Source organism: Tamandua tetradactyla, chromosome 10, assembly GCF_023851605.1.
Source record: "Tamandua tetradactyla isolate mTamTet1 chromosome 10, mTamTet1.pri, whole genome shotgun sequence".
NCBI lineage: Eukaryota > Metazoa > Chordata > Mammalia > Pilosa > Myrmecophagidae > Tamandua > Tamandua tetradactyla.
Genome location: NC_135336.1, coordinates 16,884,693 through 16,910,414, shown reverse-complemented (window position 1 = coordinate 16,910,414; position 25,722 = coordinate 16,884,693). Strand labels below are relative to the sequence as shown.

General features: G+C 36.5%; 2 protein-coding genes across 5 annotated transcripts in view; both read left to right on the top strand.

Moving 5' to 3' along the window:
• The window catches only part of PIGX (phosphatidylinositol glycan anchor biosynthesis class X), a gene marked incomplete at its 5' end in the record, with an annotated part of 99,811 nt that extends 91,995 nt beyond the window's left edge, over positions 1–7,816 (top strand). The window contains 2 exon segments of the mRNA XM_077119332.1: positions 2,662–2,762; positions 6,578–7,816. Of these exon segments, the coding sequence (XP_076975447.1) occupies positions 2,662–2,762; positions 6,578–6,721 (245 nt within the window).
• The window catches only part of PAK2 (p21 (RAC1) activated kinase 2), a 123,081-nt gene continuing 100,044 nt past the window's right edge, over positions 2,686–25,722 (top strand). Inside the window, exon 1 of one of the 4 annotated variants that reach the window (XM_077117965.1) lies at positions 2,686–2,762. The gene's annotated coding sequence lies outside the window, so the exon portion shown is untranslated. Of the gene's footprint in view, positions 2,763–12,228; positions 12,504–12,558; positions 12,743–25,722 lie in introns of those variants that run through there. The other 3 variants (XM_077117966.1, XM_077117961.1, XM_077117964.1) reach the window with 3 other exon arrangements.

The window sequence follows — 25,722 nt, the reverse complement described above, 5'->3', positions numbered from 1 at the left end:
CTGGTTTGACAAGATGTTCTAAGTTTGTTTTGAATATTTCTTGCCCCAGATCTGGAACCAACCATTCTTCATGAAATTCTGGTTACTTATAGTGAAATACAGTTTGAGTGGTAAGGATGCTACTAATTGCTGCTGGGTTGGTCATTTTTTCTAGGCCTTTTTTTGAGAAACATACGCACAGATACACATATATTCATGCACATAATGCCATTACAAATGATTAGTAAAACATTTAAATATTTTTTTATATTTACCACCATTCTTCTGCCATTTCTTTTTTTTAATGGTTAAACCATAATTCCGTTGTTCAGAGCATATAATTATTGTTTTCTATCTCTTTGTTCACGTATTTTTTCCTTGAGTATCTTAACCATGTTGTTCCATTTTCATCTGGCCTAAAGCAGGGTTTGGCAAACCCAAGGACTGAATCAAGTACTCTGCCTATTTTTTTCTTAACTTTTTTTATTGTATGTATAACATATATACAAAGCAAAGAAATAAAAAAGCATTCTTCAACAAGTAGTTACAGGACAGATCCCAGAGTTTGTCATGGGCTGACATACGATCCTCTCACATTTTTCCTACTAGTTGCTCCATAATATAGAGGCTAGAGGGCTTAAATATTTTTTTATCATCACAATTGACTTTTTTACCCTTTCTTTTTTGTGAAAAATAACATATACAAAAGAGTTATGAATTTCAAAGCACAGCACCACAATTAGTTGTAGAACATATTTCAAAGTTTGATATGGGTTACAATTTCACAGTTTTAGGTTTTTACTTCTAGCTGCTCTAAAATACTGGAGACTAAAAGAGATATCAATTTAATGATTCAGCATTCATATTCATTTGTTAAATCCTGTCTTCTCTGTATGACTCCACCATCAATGGCTTTTTTTATAAATCAAGTTTTTTTTTGGAACACAGTTTTTGAACTGCAGTGCCAGTACTGAGTAGTGCAACAGAAACCATGTTGCAATATAACCTAAAATATTTACCATTTGGCTATTACAGAAAAAGTTTGTTGAGCCCTGACCTTAAATGTTGCTGTTCAAAAATCTGATGATGATCTTATCAGTCACATGCTCTCTTAGATATTCTTTTCATATCTTGTATCATTTTCTTAATGTCTTTCAGCTTTGTTTTGAAATAGTAATTCCAGTTTTTGTCTATTTCATGGGCATGTCTTTCTGGTATCCCTTTTGTCTGAAGAGCTCTTTCTACTCCTTAGTCTTTTTTTTTTTTTTTTTTAGCTTACTTTCTTATACTACCTTCATATGGAATTTGATGTCATTGTTTTCTGGTTGCTTATTTTTATGTGATATTAGTTTTCCTAAATACTTTGAAGGAAGGTTGGTTCAGATAGCTTTTCTAACTTTACAGAGCTCCCTCTTCTATTGTTTCAATACATTGTTAAAAAATATGGCAGCTGCGTTCTGAGATTTTCTGGTTCTGTCTCCATCCCCCACTTTTATAGAAGCTTTTCTTCTTTCTTTGTTTTTGTTATCTCTGCCCTCCTCAAATTTAATTTCACTCTCTGCAATTTCTCTTCAGCATAAGGCTCTCTCCTGAAAGGTAGCCTTGTTGACTTGGTTTTGAGAGTTTATTAGACCATTCTAAGACCCCATGAATTTTAAGTTGCTCTTCTCAATTTGACCTGCCTGTGCTTTTCAGTAATAGCTGTCGGTAATTTCAGGTTCTCTGTTTTTAGGTCCTTTATTTGCCCCTTTGCTTCTTTCTTTCCTTCTTACACAGATGCTGATATTTCAGGACCCTGTGCCTTTTGGTGGTTTTATATCCATTTGCATGTATCTTGGGATTATAAGGGAATACTTTTTTACCTAGTGTTGTTGCAGGTATTGTCTGTGAGTTTTTGGTTTTGCTGTATAATTGTGCTTTCTGCTTTTATATTGGGATTTGGCTAAAAATGCTTTTGCCATCTTTAGTATTACTAGAATCAAGTACTTTTCTTTAACTGAAGAAGCCCCTTTCAGATTTTGGTTATTTATGTCTCCAAATGTTTTAGAAAGTTTACTAAAGTAAAACATTGTTACTGAGGTCTGGCAGATGGGAAGTTTTACATTTGCTACCTTCATACATTTCATAATAAGAAAATAAAAAAGAATTCAGTGATACTAGCTTCATTCATCCAAGGTAATTGTCTCCCTCTAATAGTTGTATCTTTACTTCTCTAAGTAAAATTTGAAAATGTGTCCCCTCATATGAGATAACAGCTGGGACTTTGGTATTGTTCTATTTCTTCATCTGAGTTTGTATAAGGGTATGTTTACTATGTGAAAGTTTATTGAGATATACACTTAGGATTTGTTCATTTTTCTGAATGTATGTTATGCTTCAAAAAAAGTTTATATTAAATCTTTTTAAAAGTGACCTCTAATTCTAGTGTAGTGTTATTGTTAAGAAGTCATGTTCACCTTCTGTGTAGCCTTCATAATTTTATAATTTCTTAGGCATCCATGTAGAGCAGTCTGCTAAAATAAACCAGCATGTAAAAAGTATGTCCAAACCACACACGTAGTGTCTTAAATTTTTGAATACGTCTATCCTAACATGAAAGGCTTCTGTGGAGGTTCAACACAAGTCTATCCTCTAGTCAAAATATTGTGTTTTTTGACATCTTGCTCTACCATTTTTTCTCAGAGTTCCCAATTTTGAAATGCTGGGCTCAGTCAAAAGTGGCAGCTCCCTGTGCTGTGAAGAATAAAGAGAACTGCCAGTGGACCAGTATGAAGTACAAACCAGTAAGCTAATATTTTATGTTGGTTTTGGATCATGCTGCCTCATTTGAAACATTTTCTGTAATGTTTCTGCCACATTTAAAGGATTAAGCACTTTGTAGTATACCATACAAAGCTGGTTTTTGTTTGTTTTTAATATTGTTTCTTTGCTACTGATGGTTTCTTATTCAGATAGAGTCATCAGATTATTTTGTTTTTTAACTGGGGACTTAGAGTTAGTCCCACGTCTCATTGGATCAGAGCTTTGGTTTAGCTGATAGATATTTTAAAGGTATGGAATGGCAAAGAAAAGCACTGACATGTCCATCTGGTTTTCCTTTGTGCATAAAATTTTTTTAAACTTTTTTTTGTTGTATAATATAACATATATACAAAGCAAAGAAAGAAAAAAGCAATAGTTTTCAAAGCACTCTTCAACAAGTACTTACAGGACAGATCCCAGGATTTGTCATTGGCTACCGTACCGGTATCTCAGATTTGTCCTTCTTGCTGCTCCAGAACATTGGAGACTAGAAGGAATAAATATTTTTTTATCATCACAATTCACTTTTTTTTTTTTCTTTTTGGTGAAAAATAACGTATCTACAAAAAAACAATAAATTTCAACAAAAGCACATCCAACAATTAGTTGCAGAACAGATTTCAGAGTTTGGTATGGGTTACAATTCCACAATTTTAGGTTTTAACTTCTAGTTGCTCTAATATACTGGGAACTAAAAGAAATATCAATGTAATGATTCAGCAATCATACTCGTTTGTTAAGTCCTACCTTCTCTGTATAACTCCACCATCACCTTTGATCTTTCTCCCACTCCTTAGGGGTATTTGGGCTATGCCCCTTGTAATTTTTCCATGTTGGAATGGACTGTTGATAATATGGGATAGGGGGATAGAACTAGTTGATATTCTGGAAAGGCTGGGCCCTCAGCAGTTCAGGATTTATCTGGTCTAGGGACCCATCTGGAGGTTGTAGGTTTTGGGAAGTTACCCTAGTACATGGAACCTGTGTAGAATCTTATACCCCTAGGTATTCTTTAGGATTGTCAGGAATGGTTTTGGTTGGTTTTTCAGTTTGCAGGCTGCCAGAATGTGATATATCAGAAACAGAATGGCTTTTAAAAAAGGGAATTTATTAAGTTTCAAGGTTACATGTTCTAAGGCCATGAAAATTTCCAAATTAAAGCAAGCCTATAGAGATGTCCAATCTAAGACATCCAGGGAGAGATAACTTGGTTTAAGAAGGCCAATTAATTTTCAGCATTTCTCTCTAAACTGGAAAGACACATGGTGAACATGGCGACGTCTGCTAGCTCTCTCCAGACTTCTTGTTTGATGAAACCCACCCCACCCCCAGCCAGTGGGCATTTTCCTTCTTCATTTCCTAAGGTCTCTGGCTATGTGGGCTCTTGTGGCTTTTTCTAAAATAGTTCCCTTGTGAAACCTCGTAAGCAATCTCACCTTGAATGGGAAGAGAGACATCTCCATGGAAAACATCTAATCAAAAATTACCACCCACAATTGGGTAGGTCACATCTCCATGGATAATCGAAAAGCTCCCACCCAGCAGTATTGAATTGAGGATTAAAGGACATGGTTTTTCTGGGGTATACCACAAATTCAAACCAACACAGTTGGGGTTTGGCAACTTATGATAGATATCAGTGTCTAACTGAAGCATGCATAAGAGTGACCTCCAGTGTAGCCTCTTGAGCCTATTTGAACTCTCTCAAGCCACTGATACCTTATTTGTTACGTTTCTTTTTCTCCCTTTAGACAGGATGACATTGTTAATCCCATGGTGCCAGGGCCAGGTTCATCCCTGGGAGTCATCTCCCTTGCTGCCAGGGAGACTTTCATCCCTGGATTTCATGGCTCCCATCATGGGGAGGGCAGTGGTTTCACTTGCAGAGTTGGGCTTAGAGAGAGAAAAGCCACATCTCAGCAACAAAAGAGGTCCTCCAGAGGTGACTCTTAGGCATACCTATAGGCTTAACAAGAGCAAGCTTCAAGAACCAGGGCTTGGCCTGTTGATTTGGATGTCCCCCATGTTACGCATAGTATCTGGGGTTTCCCTGGTGGTGAATTTTAATAGTTCCATAATTTTTCTCCCATTTTATGAGCTGCCTTTTAACTTGGTAGTGTTAATGTTTCAGTTTCTTTTTGTTCTTAATTCTCTTTAAGATCTGCACAATCATTGTGATCATATTTATTAACTCTTATGAAGTCAAATGAGTTTGCAACAAAAGTAAAATAAATTAAAAATTTAAACCTGCAGACGCCATAAATGTCAATCAGATAAAACATAAATCAAATTTGTTCATATGTCCTATTGTTAATGTTTGAAGTTGTAGTATTCTGCTTTTGGTTACTTAGAAGTCTGTCTTCTAGCTAGCCCAGAAAACAACTTATGGCAAAGGCTTACTACAAAATACTACTGCTTTTTTGTATTGGAGAACTTTCTTTAAACAGACATTTGGGAAGATAGTTGACTGTGCTGATATCTTATGCTTTTGTGTAGTTTGTCATTGGCATATGGTGCCTAAATTTTTTCAAACTCTAAAATACATATGAAAGATTGGATTTGATTTTAAATGAATGAAGAATATGATTAGAGTTTATGTATGATTCAATAATAAAAAGTTGGTAGTGTGCCTTACTACAAAATAAGTAGCTATACTTTTTAATAATAAGAGGTCATAATTGAGCACTTTGAATTTTTTTTTTAATTTTGTGTTACATTTCTTGTTTATATATATCAGAAAAATAGGTGACCATTACTCAGGTGGTATTCTCTACTGAGATTCATTTGTTTTTTTAAGATGCCATTTGATGAAAAATAATTTTCAGATAGCCATTTGATACATATTCTATTAGTAACATTTTTTTATGTGAAATTATAACCCAGGAGTTTATTTCAAAAGAAACCTAAACCAAAAGAACTACATTACAAAACTTTTAATAAATTTTAAAATCCTATATATTTTTTTGTATGCTGTATGGTGGGGGTCACATTTCATTTTTTTTCCATGTGACTATCCCATTATTGTAATACCATTTGTTGAATTTTTTTTTTTGGTGGGGGTGAAGTATATGGTCTAGGAATTGAACCTGGATATCCCGCATGGCAGGTGAGAATTTTAGCACTGAACTACCCTTGCACCCCCTAAAAACCTATTTTAAAGTCATAAAATTCCCCAAGGTTTCTACCTGAACCTCTTTATCTTCAAAACCAAGTAGAAAATAGAACTAAGTTAAACGTAGAACTTTTGAGTTACTAGTTAGTATCACCATTCATTTGATGTTGTGATAAAGGTAAAGGACGCGTTTAGTTATATAATTTGTGAATAAGAAACTTTTGAACATTATTTGGGCAGAGAAATAATAAAACAGAAAAATGAATGAATACTTTAGTTTTATTGTTGTTTTCATGTTTTTCCTTTACAACTTCAACTTAGAATTCTGTATTCTAATGTGAAACATAGTAAAAGGAAGTAAATGTTTCTACAGATTACTAGATGACATTGTGACATAATTGGCATTTTTCTTTTTTTAGAAGATACTCAACTCTATGTAAAAAAGTCGAAAAGTCAGAACTAATGAGAATTTAAGAAGTATTGTTGGAATTGAGTTGATTCTATAACATTAAATGAAATGTTGGAATCGAAAGAGTCATTCAAACAATAATATTACATGTAATGTAATATATTGGCTGCAAGATATTTAAAGATAAATAAAAGATCAACTTAAAAATCAAAGAAATAATGGTTTCAAGTTAGGATGAGTCTCTTTGTAACTTCTTTATCCTTCTCTCTTCATAGGTATATAAGAATGTGATCCTACAGGTTCCAGTGGGACTGACTATACATACATCTTTAGTATGTTTTGTGACTCTGCTTGTTACAGTCCTGTGTTCTAGTTTGATCCTTGTGGCTGTTTTTAAATATGGGTATTTTTCTCTATAAGTTTTATGCAGTTGAATGTTTTCCATAGACCTAAATAAGATTAAAACTGGAGGTATTCTTCTAGAATTATGTCATTAATTCTGTCTTTTGTCTTCATTTACTTTTTAGAAAATTTGTTTAATGGAATTATGGCTAAAATATACTGTTTACCAGAGGAAATTTCAGCTCATCCTCAGCTAATTCCGATGCTCTGTTGGATAGATTCTTGATTTTCCTCTAACGTCAAGTGCCAATAGAGAAAGCATAATCCTGTTAATATTTATCTTGTGAGAAGTGACTTTATCTTCATTTGGGACATAAAAATGTATTCTTTATGTATTAGAGACAAATTATTCTCATTTTGTAAATAGAAATCGTTCAATTTAAGCTAAAATTTGAGAAAACCATTATAAATAAGAACAAAATATTGTAGATGAACAGAGGTTTATTTAACTATTAATTGTATGACAATATTAAGGCCATTTATCCAAAATTTCAAAGAAAATCATTAAAGTAGTACAGCTATAAGAAATTAGTCAAAATTGATTATTCCTTAAAGCATCTCCATTCTCCTTTTACATTTTTAAAATATTTCTCTTGATTGTATGAATTGGCAGAAAGCTTGATGAAACTGAGTACTAAGATTTAGTGTGTATGCAGTGTGACTGTGTGATTGAAAACCTTGTGTCTGATGCTCCTTTTATCTACCTTGTCAACAAAGGAGTAGAACATATAGAATAAAAATAAATAATAGGGGGAACAAATGCTAAAATAAATTTAGTTTGAAATGCTAGTGATCAATGAAAGCGAGGGGTAAGGGGTATGGTAGGTATAATCTTTTTTTTTTTTTTCTTTTTCTTTCCTGTGTTCATTTTATTTCTTTTTCTATTGTCTTTTTATTTCTTTTTCTGAATTAATGCAAATGTTCTAAGAAATGATGAATATGCAACTAAGTGATGATATTGTGAATTACTGATTATGTATGTTGATGTTTTGTTTCTTAATTTTTTAATAAATAAATTTAAAAAAACAATGTACTATAGTTAAAATAACAATTCTAATAACATTGTGCTATCAGTTGGGACAAAAGTACCACAGTAAAGCAAAATGGTAAAAATGGGGAGGGTGGGTGGGGAAAGTATATGGAAACACCGTCGTTTCTGCATGATTGTTCTGTAAACCTACAACTGCTAGTAATAATTTTTTAATGAAAATTAAAAAAAAAATTTAATGAAAAAAGATTTAGTGTGTATGTCAGGACAATTCAGATTGCCGTTTTAAAAAGTATATTTTATTAAGTTGTACACTAACAGAAAAGAACCTTTGGGTGTCTTGATTTACTGTTCTATGTGGGGGAAAAATCAGAAAATAAAGCAAATGACATGGGCTAATTAAAAAATAAAACTTCAGGGCAAGCATGTTTCAAAACAGAAGCCAATGTCAAGATATTTTAACATTGTTGTGTGTAGAGTAGTGGGATGTGATACATGTTTTTATATGCAATCACTATTTAATTTCCCAAAACATTCTGGTATTTTTATGGAAATAAATCTTTTATAACTTGACATGTATATGGCTTGAGTAGTTGTAACAATTCTTTTCAAAGGTCTTTTCGAGACTTAAATACTGGAAAAGGCAACCTAGTGTTATAAAGCAGAAATATTAGAGATCTTTAACATTTCAACCCAATCTAGTTTCATACATTTAGTGTTTTCTTATAAAAAAAGAATTCCATGTTTAATAAGCATTTCTTTCACTATGGGGTTAATAATGTGGCATTGAAATAGAATTATATGTCAGTTTAAATTCACTAACATCAACAGACAGCATTTTAAAACATGATTAGACAGATGAGGGAATATGGTATTGTTTAACCTTTTAAGAGTATCTTTTTTTTTCTTTTGTACATCAGAACTAGATTTCATCAATACTTAAATAAGTTTTCAAAATAATATTTGAGATTGTGGATTGGAAAATAGTTTATTTACTCATTTATATGGGTATTCAGAAGTATAATAATGGGAGTGAAGAAAACTTGATATGACTCTTCTTACCTGATAATTGATTGCAGATCACAGTGCTTTTCATATAACAGAACATTTCTAGTTTTGACTTCTTTATTCATGGTTTTATTAACTTCTTTGATACTTAAAAAATGAATAAGCCCCTTATTTTTTTTAACAGTTTTATAATTCTGTGTGTGGGTATTTTGCTTAAGGCCAAGAGAATAGGTATTGTTCTCCTGATCATTATGTTCCAGAAATTGTTCTGTTTTTATGGTTTCTTTTTCTTAAAGTATTTTGTGTTAGGCTCTTATGGATGCAAAGTACAGAGAGAGACACAGGTTACCTCAACTAAGCAGAGGTGGACAGCAGATTATTTTAAGTATTTATGTGTGTGTGCATGTGAATCTCAGCTATCAGGAGTGTAGATTATTTAGCTAGACATTATGAAGTATAGTGCACACATGGAAGCAGCTGTTACAGTTCTAATAATTTCAGAATACCATGAGTTTAAGGATTATTCTATATTTATTAATTGATGTATTGCTTATTAATTTATTACTACTCATCTATATTCTGATAATTTATGATTATTGATATGATAGGAAAATAATAAAATTAGAAGAAGGTGACAGACATCTATCTGTATTACCCTCCCTTCTCCATCCCCTAAACTTACAAAATATTCTACTGGCAAGTAATTGAATGTGGGCTTTGGCAGATTGTCAAAGAATGAAATAATATAGACATGGTATGCTCTTCAGAATTGTCCTAATCAGTGATAGGATGGAAGGTATTAGCTATAACTGTGAGTTTTTCCATCTCAGAATTGCTTTCTGGGATTACTTTCCTCCTGAAATATTCTTTTAAGGAGTTCCTTTAGTAGATATCAGTTCTTGGTAACATCTCTGGTTTTGTTTGATGATATTTTTTTTCATCCTCACTCATATGATTGATAATTTAGCTAGGTGTGCCCTTCTAGGTTTGGTTATTTCTCTTGGTACTTAAAAAAAAAAAAAAAAAAAATATATATATATATATATATATATATATATATATATATATATATATATATATGTTTTTGTCAACTGACACCCATTGCTGTTTAGAAGCCTGCTGTGAATTTAATAGTTGTTTCTTTGTAGGGAACATCTTTTCTTTCTTGTTGCTTCATCTTTGTTATTCTGAAGTTTCATTGATGTGTCTGGGTTTGTGGGTCTTTTAGTTTTCAGCTTGCGGTTCACTTTGCTTCCTGAATCGAGGGTTCTTGTCTTTAACCAGTTCTGGAAAATCATTATCTTATCAAATATACTGCCTCTTCTATATTCTCTCCTGAAATTCTGAGTAGGCATTTGGTAGACCTTCACAATCAATTCCCATGTCTCTTAATTTCTCTTTCATATTTCTTCTCTCCCTTAATCTGGGCCACTCTTAGTAAGTTTTTTATATCTATCCTCCAGTTCACTAATTTTCACTCCAAGTGTTTGTATCTGCTATTTAACCCACCCATTGACTTTGTTTTCAATAATTATTTTTTCTAGAAGTTTTACTTGGTTGTTTTTCAAAGCTGCTTGGTCATTTAAAATAAATAGTATCTTGTTTCTTGCTCATATTTTCTAGTTCCTTTCTTACTTTCTTTAATCATTTAAATAAACTAATTTTATATTCTGTAACCCAAAATTCCAATAACTAAATCCTCACGAACTTTATTATTCTGCTTGCACTGTCTGTTGACTCATGGTAGTTTACTTCCTCAAATATATTGTAATTATATTTTGGGTACTTTGGAAATCTTGTTTCTCTGTGGGAATCCTTGGAGGCCTGGACTGAGGGTCATCTGTGTTGTGAGGATTAGTGTTGTTTCTTCCAACCCTATCAGCACTATATGGACTCACTTTCTTGACTTGAGGTTTCCGAAAGAGTACAGGTCCTATAAATTTGAACTTTCAAACACATGTAAGAGAAAGTTATGAATTCTAAAGGGAAGTTTTTCTGTTTCCCGCCCTGCCAAGACCAGTCTAAACAGAGCAAATGTTCTGCTTCTCTCCTTGGGCTGGTTGGTATAGGGGATTTTTTCCGTTCTATTCTTGGATGGTGTTGCCCTTTGAATTCTCCAGCCCAATATGAAATCAGTTTCCATTTTTTTTGTACAGGCCCAAGGCCTTGTCTTCTGTCTTCTATGCCACCTAGAAATTTCTAAATAATTTCTGGAACATAAGTAGATCAGTACAACCATGGCTTCATTGCCCTGCTTACCACTATGGTTCCCTGCTCCCTCTTTGGATTGAGTTTGGGGTTTGGAAGGTTACTAGAAATTTCCCCCTTTCTTTCTTGTAAGTTTAGTTATGCCTTTGAAAGACTGTTCTCTTTTATGCAGCATTTCTCATTTTTAATGGGAGTTTTTTTCAGGTTATCTTATTGCCTGTCATATTGCTCCTTGATTCCTTTCTCTATGTTACCTTTCATAAGTTGAGTATTTTTCTCTACATCCAGAGGTAAGCACAAACCTAGCTACTTCTCTCCATTTCCTCTGTATCTCTAGTGGAAGTCGTGAATATAGCTTGCCTAGCTCACTTCCCTCCTCTTTACTCCATTTTCCATATAGTGATTGTAAATATAAACTAGATAAAATCACTTTCCTGCTTAAAATCTTTTAATGGTTCTTTGGAATAAAGTCCAAACGCCTTACCATGGCTGGCATTCAAGGCCCATTGTGGCCTGCATCTTGCTACTCATACCATTCCAACCTTGTTGGACTAACTCCAGCCACGCAGGCTTTCTTCGTTGACCACAGCAAGCCATTTTCTTTTTCTCTTGCCCTGCGGTGCTTTCTCCTGGGTGCATTCCATGACTGTCTCTTTCTCATCTTTTTGTTGTCAGCTTGAATGTCACCTCCTTAAAGAGGCCTTATGTGGCCACTCTGTCCGAAGAGATCTGCCCCAGTTTTTTCCCTTCATATCAGATCTCATCATTTTGATTATTCTGTCTTCTTAATTTGTAAGCTATATAAACGCAAGGATTATCTTGTTCACCGCTGTATCTCTGATACTTAAAGTGTCTGGTAAATATTAGACATTCAAATATTCGTAGATTAAGCGAATAACTCGATGAACTACTCTACAGATAAAACACCAAGGAACTGGCCTTAATTTGCAAACACGTGGGATTTAATTTAGCAACAAAATATGATGAGAGATTTTAGGTAAAACAAAATGGGTAATGGATGAATTCCCAGAGACAAATGGCCTGGCGCAGATTTATATAACAGCACTCGTCTGTTGGCATCTTCGTTTGCCACAGATTTGACTGGAGACAATGCTTAATTAAATGAAACCAGACTGGTTTCATTTTTTGTCTCTATACAAACAATACCGAAAGAGCGCTGTACCACGGAACTACAGCTCCCAATAACCCGCGCGCGAGACAATCCATTAGGAGGCGGCATTTGTGTATGGTCCGGGGCGCACCAGGCTTCGGGGCGGGGTGGGGTGGTGTCCTGACCCCGCCCTGCTCCCTGCCGTCACCCTCCCCCAGGGTTGTGGCCACGCGCAGCGGCGGCGGTTGTTCCGCTTCCCCTCCGGCCCGGGCCGTCGCCATTGCCGAAGGCTCCTTGCCCTCCCCTCCCTGGCGTCCGCCGGGCTGGGGTTGCCGCTGCGCTGTTGCGCGGCTCCTCTTCCCGTGCGGCTTCCCCATCCCACCCCTTCCTTCCCTGCGCCGTGCGTTTGCGGGGGCGGCTCCGGAGCCCGCCGGGAGTTCGGACTGAGGCGTCTAGCTGGGGCGGGGACCTTTCCTCGCTTGAGGTAAGTGTGGAGACAGGCCGGCCCGCCCGCCGGGCGCAGGCAGTCACTCTCCTTCCTCCTTCCTTCTCCGCGGCCTGGCGGGCGGGAACCGTCCCGGAGCAGCCGACCCCCGCTCAGGGCTGGGGAAGCTGCCACCTGCGTGCCTGGAACCGTGGGTTCTGGGGCGGTGGCTCATTGTCTTCTCCCTAGGGCTGTTTTCTTCTCTGGCTTTAGCCCGAAGTGGGAAGCTTGCTGGACTGGTGAGTTCTAACTCTTCCTGGACCCAGCCCTGCCCTGAAGGGTATCGCGCCAAGGTCTCTGCCCTCTGTCGAGCTTCCCTACTCAGGTTTTAACCTCTTCATTTTCTCCGTTTACTCTGACGCTGAACCAAACGTCTCGATTTTTGTTCTTGATTTCCCCTCTCACTTGTTCTCAGCCCTTTCTTGCTTTCTCTCTGTCCACCCCAGTTTCGTTGCTCAGAAATATCGGCTCAAGTCCCTTACTCTTTTAACTGCAATCTGTGTGCAATCTCCTTTTCATGTTCCACATTAGTAGAAACGTATAGTTTTCTGAGTTTTTGAGGGCCTCCGCTTAAGAACAGAACTCTTGGATCTTCTCATGATTCTTTTTTAATCTTCATCCAGGAGGTGAATATTTGCTTTTAAAGGTAGTTTAGATTAAGTTAGAGTAACTTGACTTTCACCATGTTTGGCTTCCGTTAAAAACACATGTAACGTTGCCACAAATCTCTAGGTGGACTCAGTCTTTTGATTAATTCCGAGGACTGATGTGTGTAAAGTAATTGAGGTTGGCCCAATTACTTTAAAATCTAAATTTTAATATGGGAATACTCCCTGGCAGTGACAGCATGGTTTATTTTCTTTTCTTAATAAATAATGCCAGCTCTTATTGTTATCATTATATCAGTTCTACTGAACAAGTGATACATTTTGTTTTCTTTTTTAACCTCTGTAAAAGACAACATGGTTAGGCCTAAAATTAGACTAGCCGAGCTGTATTTTGGATCAAGGTTGTGCACGTCACGTTTCTTCCCCTGCTGTGTTTGGCTCTTCCGTTCTTATAAGTAGGCAGGATATTGAAATGTACAAGAATTTGCTCTGGGGGTTTTGTTTTTGTAGAGTTGTCTAAAAGAATAACGTTAAATAAAGTTAGATTGGGACGAACGCTCTACATGGTAATTTTTAAAGCAGGTTTGAACTTGTCAGCCTTGCCAAAAGCTCTGTGGCATTTGTGAAGCGCACACAGTGATTTTCATTTATATCTGTGCACACATATTTGTAAACGTGTGTATGTGTTTGTATGTGTATATATATATAATTGAAGCACATTGTTCATGTTCTGTAATGGTATTTATTGATTTAAGGTAACTCTTGAATCCTTGGCTTTTAAATCTTTTTAGCTATTAATTAGCCAAGTACACTGATTTACATTTATATTATAAAAATTGGACCTTACACTGTTTTTTACCGTAATTATATGTAAATCTCAAACCCACGTTCACATTTTGGTGAAAGAGATTGACCCAAATTCACTGTTTGTGTTTCAATTTAAGAATCATTTGATGTTCTCTGATAATGACCTGAAAATAAAATGGGTTGGCACTAAACATCAGTGTTCTCATCATTTAATAGTATCAGTCCTCCTTAACCTGCTTAACTTAATGGGAGGTCTGTTGGCCTAAGGCCTTAGGGTGTTAAAATGTTGTGTGTGAAATGTGGACTGTTAGTGCCAGCTGCTGTGCCAATTCTTTCTATATACAGATATTTTTATTAAGAAATACTTTGTGGATATTCTGCAATGCTTAAGGCTTTGACTCTTGTTTATGGTCATTCAGAGAGATCTTCTAGACTTTATGACATTTAATACTAATTTTGCACACCCAAATTTTTAAAGCAGCAGTGAAGTCTGTACTTGGGACATATCTACTAAACAAATGAATAGTGTTTTCAGTGGTTCCCTGATCTTTGTGATAGGCAAGTTTCCAAGCAGATAGACATGGTTAACGGTGGTTTATATTTCCTTCCAATTACTTTTTTTTTTTAAAGAGAAAGCTTGTTCAGGTAGCTAAGGACAAAATTTCAATTAAACTTTTTTAAGAGAACTTGCTCAAGTAGCTAAGGATAAAATAATTAGGTACTGTTAAAATCTTTCCTATCTTTTGTCTATCAATACCGATTATTCTAATATTCTTAGGTTTAAATATAGTATTTCTAGAGACTTTCTAAATTTTCTATTTTAAATTAAGACTTGAAACTGCCATTTTTAGGGTTTCAAGGTTTCAGGGTTCTATAAATTTGTTCTCAGAAGCTCTTTCAGATAGTTACAGGGCTAACTAATTCCGTCTGGTACCTTGGCAGAAACAGAAAGAGTAGGAAAAAATCATCCCTCTTGCTCTCATGAAATAACAGTTGATCACAATTGAGTTTCATTACTTCAGAATCACTAATCTCATGAAAAGTAGTTAATCTGAACATTCTTTCTGAATTTTGGGGTTCTAGATTAACTCTGAGGTACATTCATACTTATTTTTATTAAATGTATCCTAGTTATAGCATAGAGGTTAGAAGCTGGAGACCTTGGTTTGAATCCTGATTTCTGTACCTGACCCTAGGCAAGATAAACAGAATTTCAAGACCTGTTTTTTCATGTAAAATGGGGATAATAATACCAACAATATAATCCACTTTCATAGGGTTGAGTAGATCCATGTGTATAAAGAACCTAGCAAGTGCAGTGCTTAAGTGCCTAGTAAATATTAATGTTCCATTCTAAAATAGGTTTTACATTTAATTATTTTTACAGCAACTGTTATACTCCCAAGCATAGATTTTAAACTGCTTTCTGAAAGAGGTTTGAATCACAGCACCAAGTTTGAGACCATTAACTGTTAAAAATTTTTTCAAGAAAAAAAGTTTATTCAATTTAAAAGGTATGTATACATCTAGAAAATTTGGAAAGCTGTACAAAAATCACCCTACTCTCAGCTCTCAGAAGTTACCATCATAATAAATCAGAATTGGGTGTTTTTTTTGCCTTAATTTTTCAATTCAGTTCCAAAAAAAAAAAAAAAATTCCGAAAGCAGGATATTTTCAATTTAAAAGATTCAAACGTGTCAATTATTTAGAGTAAAATGTCTGAATTATTCTTTCCTCACTTTCTAGTCACTTCTTAGAGGTACCCAACTATTAATGGTTTGTTTTATTTATGCAAGTATTTCTTTGACAATGAATTTGAATATTTCTCTCATATTTATAATCTATACCATTATTTCTCATAATGAATTTCAGTTTGTGACCAAACTTAGGGAAAGCTAGGCCTCATCCTACTTAACTCATTTCTTTTTTTATTTTCTTTTACATTAGTTCAAATCAAAATTTATTTGCTTTAATTGTCAAAATTATAATTAACTCAGAAGAGCTACTTACTATATATAAAATAGGACTTCTTAATATTGCAAGCACAGATTTTTTTCTAAACAGTTTTTTTAAGGACTTTATTCAAGCTTTAGTTTTTTAATCACAGTAGACTTTTTTTTGTGAAGAACAACATATACAAAAACAATACATTTCAAAGCACATCATATCAATTAGTTGTAGAACACATTTCAGAATTTGGTATGGGTTACAATTCCTCAATTCCTCACTTCTAGCTGCTCTAATATACTGTAAACTAAAACAAATATCAGTGATTCAGCAACCATATTTATTTGTTAAGCCCTACCTTCTTCATATAACTCCACAATCATCTTTGATCTTTCTCCTGCTCTTTAGGGGTATATGGGCTGTGCCCATTCTAACTTTTTTATATTTGAAGGGGCTGGCCATAATATGGAATGGAATTAGAACTAGCTGATTTTCTGGAGAGGCTTTTGACCCATCTGTATTTCAGGAGTTATGTGGTCCACAGACCAATCTCTCTCACTATTGAAGGAAGTTTAGCTGGGTACAGAATTCTTTGGCTGGAAGTCTTTCTCTTTCAGGATCTTAAATGTATCATACCACTGCCTTCTTGACTCTGTAGTGCCTTCCGAGTAGTCCAAACTCAATCTTATGTGGTTTCCATTGTTTGTAGTAGATTGTTTTTCTGTTGGCTACTTTTAGGATTTTTTGCTTCTCTTCAACATTTGATAGACTGATTAGTATATGTCTTGGAGTAGCCCTGTCTGGATTTATTCTTTTGGGGTTTTTTTGGGTTTCTTTGGTTTGCATATTTATGTCTTTTATAAGATTCGGGAAGTTTTCCCCCATTATATCCTCAACTATTCTTCCTAGCCCTTTACTCTTCTCTTCTCCTTTTGGGACACTGATGATTCTTATATTTATGTGCTTTGTTTTGTCCATCATCTGTGTTCAGGGCACAGAGGTCGGGGTGTAGGGAGGGCAGGGTGTGGATGTGTCCTTGTGCCACTGGAGGGAACATGGTGGGATCAGGATGTGGGTGTGCATATATGCAGAGGCCGGGTGCAGGTCACGGGGATTGTTGGGCAGGGCTTGCTGGGTGGAGGTTGGAGATGGGTGGTGTGGAATAGGCAGAGTCCTGGTGTGGGTATGTGGTAGGTGCAGGGGTGTACGCATGTGCAGGGCGGGGAGGTAGTGGGGTGCAGGGGTCGATGGGTCAGTGCACAGATGCGTGGGTGCCTGGGCTGGCAGGATGTGGTATGTGCATGTCTAGGGTACAGAGTACTAGTGTGCATGTCTGGGGAGTGGGGCCCTTATTTGCAGGTGTGCAGAGTTTAGGAAGGTGGAATGAGGTTGTACCTGCCTGGGCTGGGGTCAGGTGTGGCCTGGATGCTCAGGTGAGTGCTTGCCCAAAACTGGGGAGGGGAGCGGGGATGCATGCATGCGTAGGACTAGGAGCATGGGGTGCAAGGGTCTAGGGGTAGTGCCTGGGAGTGTGAGTGCTGGGGCAGGCAGGGCATGAGTTTGTGCATACATGGGTTTGGTGAGACTTGATGCTGATGTGCGCACGCTCAGAGCACAGGAGTAGGCAGGACAGGGTTGCACAACTGCATTAGCTGGTAGGTATGTGTGGCCTGGATGTGCCAATGAACACCTTCAGAGGTCAGGGAAGGGAAAGTGGGGGGTAAAGGGTTTGGCTGAGATGGATGTGCATGGAGAGGGGAGGCAGGGTGGTGATGTGTGTATGTGTGTATGTGTGTGTGGTTCAGGACAGGTGTACTTGGAGGGCATGTGGCGGAGTTCAGGTGCGTGGGGTATGGGGGTGCTCACAGGTTAGGGGCAGCATGGTGGGATGTAGCATGTTCAGGGAATGCTTCTTGGCTTACTTCCTAGTTCTCATCTCCCTGTCCGTGCACTACTGAGGGCTCTGGGCTTCATTTTGGAAAGGATCTCATTGGACTGCTTGCATTAGCTGGACAATCTCAGGAGCGTGTCAGAAGGTTTACTGAGAAAATGAAGTAATATTTGAAGTTGGTGGAGGTGGTGGACAGAAAGTAGGGTGACTGACTCATCCCAGTTTGTCCAGGACTTTCCTGATTTTAGCACTGAAAGTCCTGTGTCCCAGGAACTCCCTCTGTCTTGGGCAAGTAAGATGTTTGGTCACCTAAGAGAAAGGTAAGCCTTCCAGTCAGATCATGTGTGAGTGAATACCTGAGATGGCTGTTAGGAAAACTGAAAAAGAATGATAGAATTTAAGTATATAGAGTGTAAGAATAAAAAGAGGCAAGTTTAGAACATTAGACAGGGTCCTTCTCATACATGTGTTAGGCTTTATCTTAAGAACCATTGACAGGATTTAAATGGGAGAATGACATGGAAAGTCGAATATTTTTAAGCACCATTCCTGCAGTGTGAAGAATAGTGTGAGAAGAAGCAAGACTAGATATGAAAATAATAAATAGCAATTTTTTTTTTTTAAATAAGTCATAGTCTGGGTGACTTAGAAGCTTAAGGAAGCTATTTTGGTAGGCATGGATAGTGTTGGGAGATAGGGTATCATGGATAGAGAAGTGAAAGGATTAAATATCATTAAAAAAAATGTTTTCCTCCAGGAATTTTTATTTCTTAAAATTGTAAAAGTAAATACTTTTACCTCTATATTTTTCTATTACTGGATAAAAATTGTATTAGCAGAATAAATGATACAGACAACATATTTTTAAAGTGATAACTATCAACCTTTAGATCTGATATGAAGAGCAGTACCATAGGAATGTAAGAGACATGTCTGTAAAGCCATTGAAGTGATTCTTTTCCTGAACACAGCAAAAATTATAACTCTAAATGGCTTTGTCACCCTCTAAGGAGTTCAGTTGAACGGCTTTTTTTTTTTTTTTTTATGTATGAATAAATAAAATGCAGTAGTATACCATACAAAAGAATACTACTCAGCCATAAAAAGACTGAAGTTCCAATACATGCTATAAGTTGGATGAACCTCAAAAACATTACGATGAGTGAAAGAAACCAGACACAAAAGGACAAATACTGTATGATTTCACTTATAAGAAATATCTAGAACAAGCAAATTCACAGAGACAGAAAATAGATTAAGAACGGCTTTTTTTTGTGATTATTCCAGTGATGCTTTCATTCTTTAGAACTCTTTTTTTTAATTGCTATAGGAACCTACATCATATTCTTTAGTGTATATTTTTGACCAGAGAGAGATCCTCCAACATTACCTTTACACTAACATATATAATTCACATATGATAAAATTGACCCCATTAAAGAGTACAGTATTTTAAAATATATTCACAAGGTAGTGGTCATTATCACCACTAATTCCCTGACTTTTGCATCATCCCCAAAAGAAATCCCATACCTAACAGCAGTTACTTCCCATTTCCCCTAAACTGCCCCATGTAGCCCCAGGCAAACACTAATCTATTTTTTTACTATAAATTTGCCTATTCTGGGCATTTCGTATAAAGGAAATGATATATTATGGTAGTTTTTCGTGACTAGCTTCTTTCATTTAGTGTGTTTCAAGGTTCACCCATGTTGTAGCATGTATGGATATACCCCACATTTTTTTTTTTTTTTAAAGAGGGAGGAAGGGAAGGAAAGACAGAGAGAAGGAAGGAAGGAAGGAAGAAAGGGAAACATCTTTAAACATTTTCTTGTTTTATTGTATTTTGTTTGTTTGTTTGTTTTTTTTTTTACATGGGCTGGGGCCAGGAATCGAACCGAGGTCCTCCGGCATGGCAGGCAAGCACTTTGCCCGCTGAGCCACCGCGGCCCGCCCCCCCACATTTTATTTATCCATTCAGCAGTTGATGAAATTTGAGTTGTTTCCACTTTTTTACTGTTGTGAAAATGCTGCTATTAACATTTGTGTACAAGTTTTTGTGTGAATTTATGTTTTCATTTCTTCCTGGCATTTTAGAGTGTATTACTGGGTAAATGGTAGCTCTCTTTAACCTTTCAAGAAACTGTAAGACTATTTTTCAAAGCACAGGCAGCATATCACAGTCCTACCAGCAGTGTTTAAGGGTGCGAATTTCTCCACGTTTTCACCCATTTAATACCTCTCTTTTCAATTATCGCCATTGTAGAGGGCGTGAAGTGGTATCTGGTTGTATTTTGTGTTTTTCATTTTATTGTGGTAACATATGTAACAAAACTTTCCTTTTAGTCATTTTTAAGTGTACAATTCAGTGGGATTAATTACTTTTACAATGTTATGCTGCCATCGCCACTGCTTTCCAAAACTTTTCATAATCCTAAACAGAAACTTATACCCATTAAGCAATAACTCCCCGTTTGTCACTTCCCCAAGCCTGGGTGATAACCTTAATCTACTTTCTGTCTCTGTGAATTTGCTTGTTCTAGATATTTCTTAGAAGTGAAATCATGCAGTATTTGTCCTTTTGTGTCTGGTTTCTTTCACTTATCGTAATGTTTTTGAGGTTCATCCAATTTATAGCATGTATTGGAACTTCAGTCTTTTTATGGCTGAGTAGTATTCTTTTGTATGGTATACTGCATTTTATTTATTCATACATCTGTCATTAAACATTTGAGTTGTTTGCATCTTTTTGCAATTGTGAATAACGCTCCTGTGAATATTGGTGAACAAATATCTGTTTGAGTCTCTGCTTTCATTTCTTTGAGGTATATACCTAGAAGTGGAATTGCAACTGCTTAACTTTGTAAGGAACTATCAAACGGTTTTATGCGGTGGCTACGACATTTTACGTTTCTGCCAGCAATGCCTGAGTGTTCCAGTTTTTCCAAATCCTTACCGACACTTGTTATTATCTAATAGTGTGTTAAGTGGCACATCTTTATGTGATTCGTTTGTTTGTTTTTTTTTGTATTCTGTACGGCGGGACCACATCTCATTCTTTTTCCATGTGAGTGTCCCCTTGTTGCAGCACCTTTAGTTGGCTTTTTTGGGGGAAGTGCATGGGCTGGGAATTGAACCCAGGTCTCCCACATGGCAAGCTAGAATTCTACCACTGAACAACGTCCCCTATCCTTATGGTTTTGATTTGCATTTCTCTAATGACTGATGATGTTGAGCATCTTTTCATATGCTCATTAGCTGTTTTCATTTTTTTGGAGACATGTCTTTTCAAATCCTTGCAGAAGTTTTTCTTTTTTTTTCCATGGGCAGGCACCAGGAATTGAACCCGGGTCTCCGGCATGGCAAGCGAGAACTCTGCCTGCTGAACCAACATGGTCCCCAAAGCATTTTTTATAGGCTCAAAATCAAGTGCTTTAGGTCACTGTTTGTCAAAAGCTTTCTGTTGTGAACTGATGGTTTTGTAAAATGTCAAAAAATGGGAACAATAAAAATTTAAAACAAGACATATAAAATATAGGCCCCATTTTTTTTGTTTGTTGTTAGATGCAGCAGCCATAAATTAGTCAACTTAAAAAATTTCTAAATGCTTTTTTCTCAATTTTTATGTTTTATTGCGATTAATGATGCACTGAGTCTACTGCTTTAGATTATTGAAAGTGGTGCATCTTTTCCATGTTGAACTCAGAGTAATTGCTCTGTTCTTGCTCTTCTTCCACTTCTGACTGGTTTCCAGTCCTAACTTGCTATTAAGGTAATTCCACATAGAATTGGGTTTGAAGCTTTATGAAAATAAACACTCTTACAGATTGTTTTTTTTTTTTTTGCATAAACAGGCACCAGCATACAGATTTTATACAAGCTATTTGTTACGTTTTATTGAGCTAACCTAGAGGGGACTAAACACTTAAGAAAAAGATACCAGAACTAATGTGGGATGTAGAGTATATGTGAATGATGTAAGTGTGAGTTTAAACATTTACTGACACCTCTGTGTGAAAACCATTGTTAAGGTCAGTGTCAGATAGATCCAGAGAAGTATGAAAAGTGTTCTTGCCAGCAGGGTGTTCCTAATCTTGTAGAAAGAGAGGAGGAAAGTTAGAAGCCAGACAACTAAAGGTCAAGGAAATGTGTAAGTACCATACGAATGGATTGGACTTTATCTAGGGTTGTCACAAGTTCAGTAAGCAACTGCAAATACTGTAATAACTCAGTCCAATTCCATTCTGACTCTACCAGAAATTAGGCCAGACTCCACAGGTTAAGGGAAGTCCTGTATAAGATTTCCCCTGTAAGTACCAGTTGCAGGTTCAGGTGCTCAGGCCACCTGTGCTTCTGATCAACTGGCTATAAATTTGGTGATTCCCACTATCCCTGCGGGTTAGGTAATTTGCTAGGATAACTCAGGTAACTCACTGAAAAGACTGTATTTACAAGTATAGCTTTGTTATTGTAAAAGAACACAAATAAGAAGCCAAAATAGGAGATGCATAGGGCAAGGTCTGGGCGAGTGTCAAATGCAATATGCAGGGGATTGGAGTAATGAGGAAATGCCTTGTAAGAAGTAAAGGGATTGAGTCTCAGAGTCTGCCCATGCCAAAAAAAAAAAAAGGAAGTAAAGGGAATTTAAAGAATATAGGAATAGTAGCTGTTAGAAGCAGCCACTACCCCTTAGGGCTGAGATAGAGCACCCAGGGAAAAGCCTTCCCTTCCTCCCTCATTGGAGAGAGCCTGGTATAGATCATTGAATGGCAGGAAAACATTGTGGTTCTCTGTTGGTAGAACTTGCTGGGCATCCACTTTCTAGAGTGTCAGGTAAAGCAAGCTGCTCACGTGGAGCTATTTCTTCTGCTACAAAACAACCCAAGCAGGACATGGGGGGCAAGCCACTGGCTCTTCCGTGCTTCTCACTGTTATGCTGCTGGAGCCTGGTGCTGGGGATAGAGCCTACAGAGCAGGAACCACTGATCCTGCATTCCAGAACGAGGAGCAAAACTGTTTTCTCCTCTAGGGTCCCTCCAGCACTCTCTACTGACAAAACTTAATGTGCCAACTGACAAAGGAAAAAAATACTAAAAGATCCCAAATCCATTTTCACAGAGGCAAAAAGGATGAGCTTGGAATTGAGGAGCTCTAAATGGGCAAATGACTTAGATAGGGTATTAAGTACTGTAGGAGCCTGAGAAGTAGTGGTAGAGATTTTATTAGGTTGTCAGTTAAGGAAGAGATGGTATATGAGAGACATCTTATAAGGTAGATAAGTTTTGTTTTTTAATTGATTTGCATTTCCTCATTACAATACCAGTACTTGCTCATTTTATAAAGATGTAGTCTTGTCTGTTGTCTGTATTCTAGGAAGGAAGAAAAAGCTCTGAATCCCATTACCTACAAAATGAACCAGTGGTAATGGCTGATAAAATATGCTCAATAATGGATACATGGAGAGAAAACTTTGAATGACTGTTTGCTGCCTTTTTTTTTTTTAAATATTTTTATTGAGAAATCTTAACACACATACATTCCATACATGGTGTACAATCAGTGGCTCACAGTATTGTCACATAGTTATGTATTCATCACCATGATCATTTTTTAGAACATTTACATCACTCCAGAAAAAGATAGGAAAAGAAAAAGCTCATATATACCATACACCTTACTTCTCCCTCTCATTGACCACCAGTATTTCCATCCACCCAATTTATTTTACCCTTTGTCCCCCCATTATTTATTTGTTTATTATCCATATCTTTTACTCATCTGTCTGTACCCTGGATATAAGGAGTATCACACAAGGTTTTCATAATGACACAGTCAAATTGTAAACATTATACTGCTATACAGTTATCTTCAAGAATCAAGGCTATTGGAACACAGTTCAACAGTTTCAGGTGATTACCTTTACCCACTTCAGTACACATAAACTAAAAAGGAATGTCTTTATAATGCATAAGAATAACATCAGGATAACCTCTTGACTGTTTGAAATCTCTCAGCCGCTGATACTTTATTTTGTCTCCTTTCTCTCTTCCCTCTTTTGGTCAAGAAAGTTTTCTCAGTCCCTTGATGCCAGGTCCTGGCTCATGCCGGGATTTCTGTCCCATGTTACCAAGGAGATTTATACCCCTGGGAGTCATGTCCATGTGGGAGGGAGGGCAGTGAGTTCACCTGCCAAGTTGGCTTAAAGAGAGGCCATATCTGAGCAACAAAAGAAGTTCTCTGGGAGTCATTCTTAGGCCTAATTCTAAATAGGCTTAGCCTATCCTTTGCAGGAGTAAGTTTCATAGGGCCAAACCCTAAGATTGAGGGACTCAGCCTTTTGATTTGGTTATCCCCACTGCTTGTGAAAATATCAGAAGCTCCACATGGGAAAGTTGAATATTTTCTCCTTTCCCCCATTCCCCCAAGGGGACTTTGCAAATACTTCTTTATTCACTGCCCAAATTACTCTTGAGATTTATCAGGGTATTGCACTAACCTGGACAAACCAACAAAAATCTCACGCCCTGTTCAAGATTCCATGTACTTAGGCTGTTCAACTAAGCTGTGACCATACAAGTTAGATTAGGAAATGTACTACCCAAAATATAAATTTGACACCCAATAAACCTCTCTCCCTTCAGTCTCACACAGAAATTGAAGTTTTAAAATATGGAGGCTATCATCCTTTCCCCTGTATTTGATCTACCTTAGTCCTATCCAGGTCAGCTTCATTCATATCTATTCAAAGTCTGATCACTTTTTCAACTTTTTAAATGGCTTCAGGGCTCTAACTCTTGAGTCTCAGGTGTCACATAAATACCCTGAGTCTGGGAATGACCATGTTATATACAAACAGCTCAGTATTTCAGAATTTAAAATTAACAGTTAACACCTCTGGATATATGTGACTGCTGTAAGATCTTACAATCTAGGACCCTTTACAATAGGCCCAACCTGATAAACCACTTAACTTTAGTTCTATGAGTTTTTGTATTATAGTTAGTCCGTATGATTGAGGCATGATAATATTTGCCTTTTTGTTCTTGACATTTCATTCAGCATATAGTCTTTAAGGTTCATTCACCTACTTGCATGCCTCACAACTTCATTCCTTCTTGCAGCAGTTCAGTAGTCCATTGTGTATATACACCATAGTTCCCGCTTCCATTCCTCAGTCATTGTACCCTTAGGCTACCTCCATTTATTGTAAACCACAAACACTGCCCCTTAAACAGGAATACTGCTGCCATAAACAGCAGTGTGCAAATGTCCACTCCTGTCCCCACACTCAGTTCCTCCAGGTATATAATTTGTTTACTGTCACTTTTGTGTCTTTCTTTACAGAAAATATTGGGCTTAACAGTTAATGATGATAAATTATAAAAATTTGCATTTTGAGTTTTCCAGCTTCAGTGTTTAAACTATGAAGTTTATTTGTGTAACTTATTTGAAAAGTTTGTCAAATAGACAATCACTCGACATTATTTTGGTGCTATATAAAAACTGCTCAATGAAGAACAATAGGAACAATATGGAAAAATACCACTACACAAAGTATGGACAATAGTTATAGTACTACTTTAATAAATCTATTATCAGTTGTAACAGATGTAACTACTGTTAAAAATAGTAGAATTACAAAAAAAACTGTTATCAGTTGTAAATTTTCCACACCAATGCAAGTGTTGGTGATGGGATGGTCTGTGGAAACCTTGTATTTTGTGCATGATTGTTCTGTAAACTCAAAAGTTCTCTAATAAAAATTTTTTTAATTAAAAATACTGATCAACCTCTGATCTACAAAGAAAATACCTTTATCTCTCCTGCATGTTTATACTGATTTATACCAAAAGCTTTCCCCAAAATATACAGTATGAGGCAACATCTTAAATTTCAGTGTGGAAGGTAGGCCATGCAGAGAATGGTTGGACACAGGGAGACAACACAGGCACAGAATGGGTGACC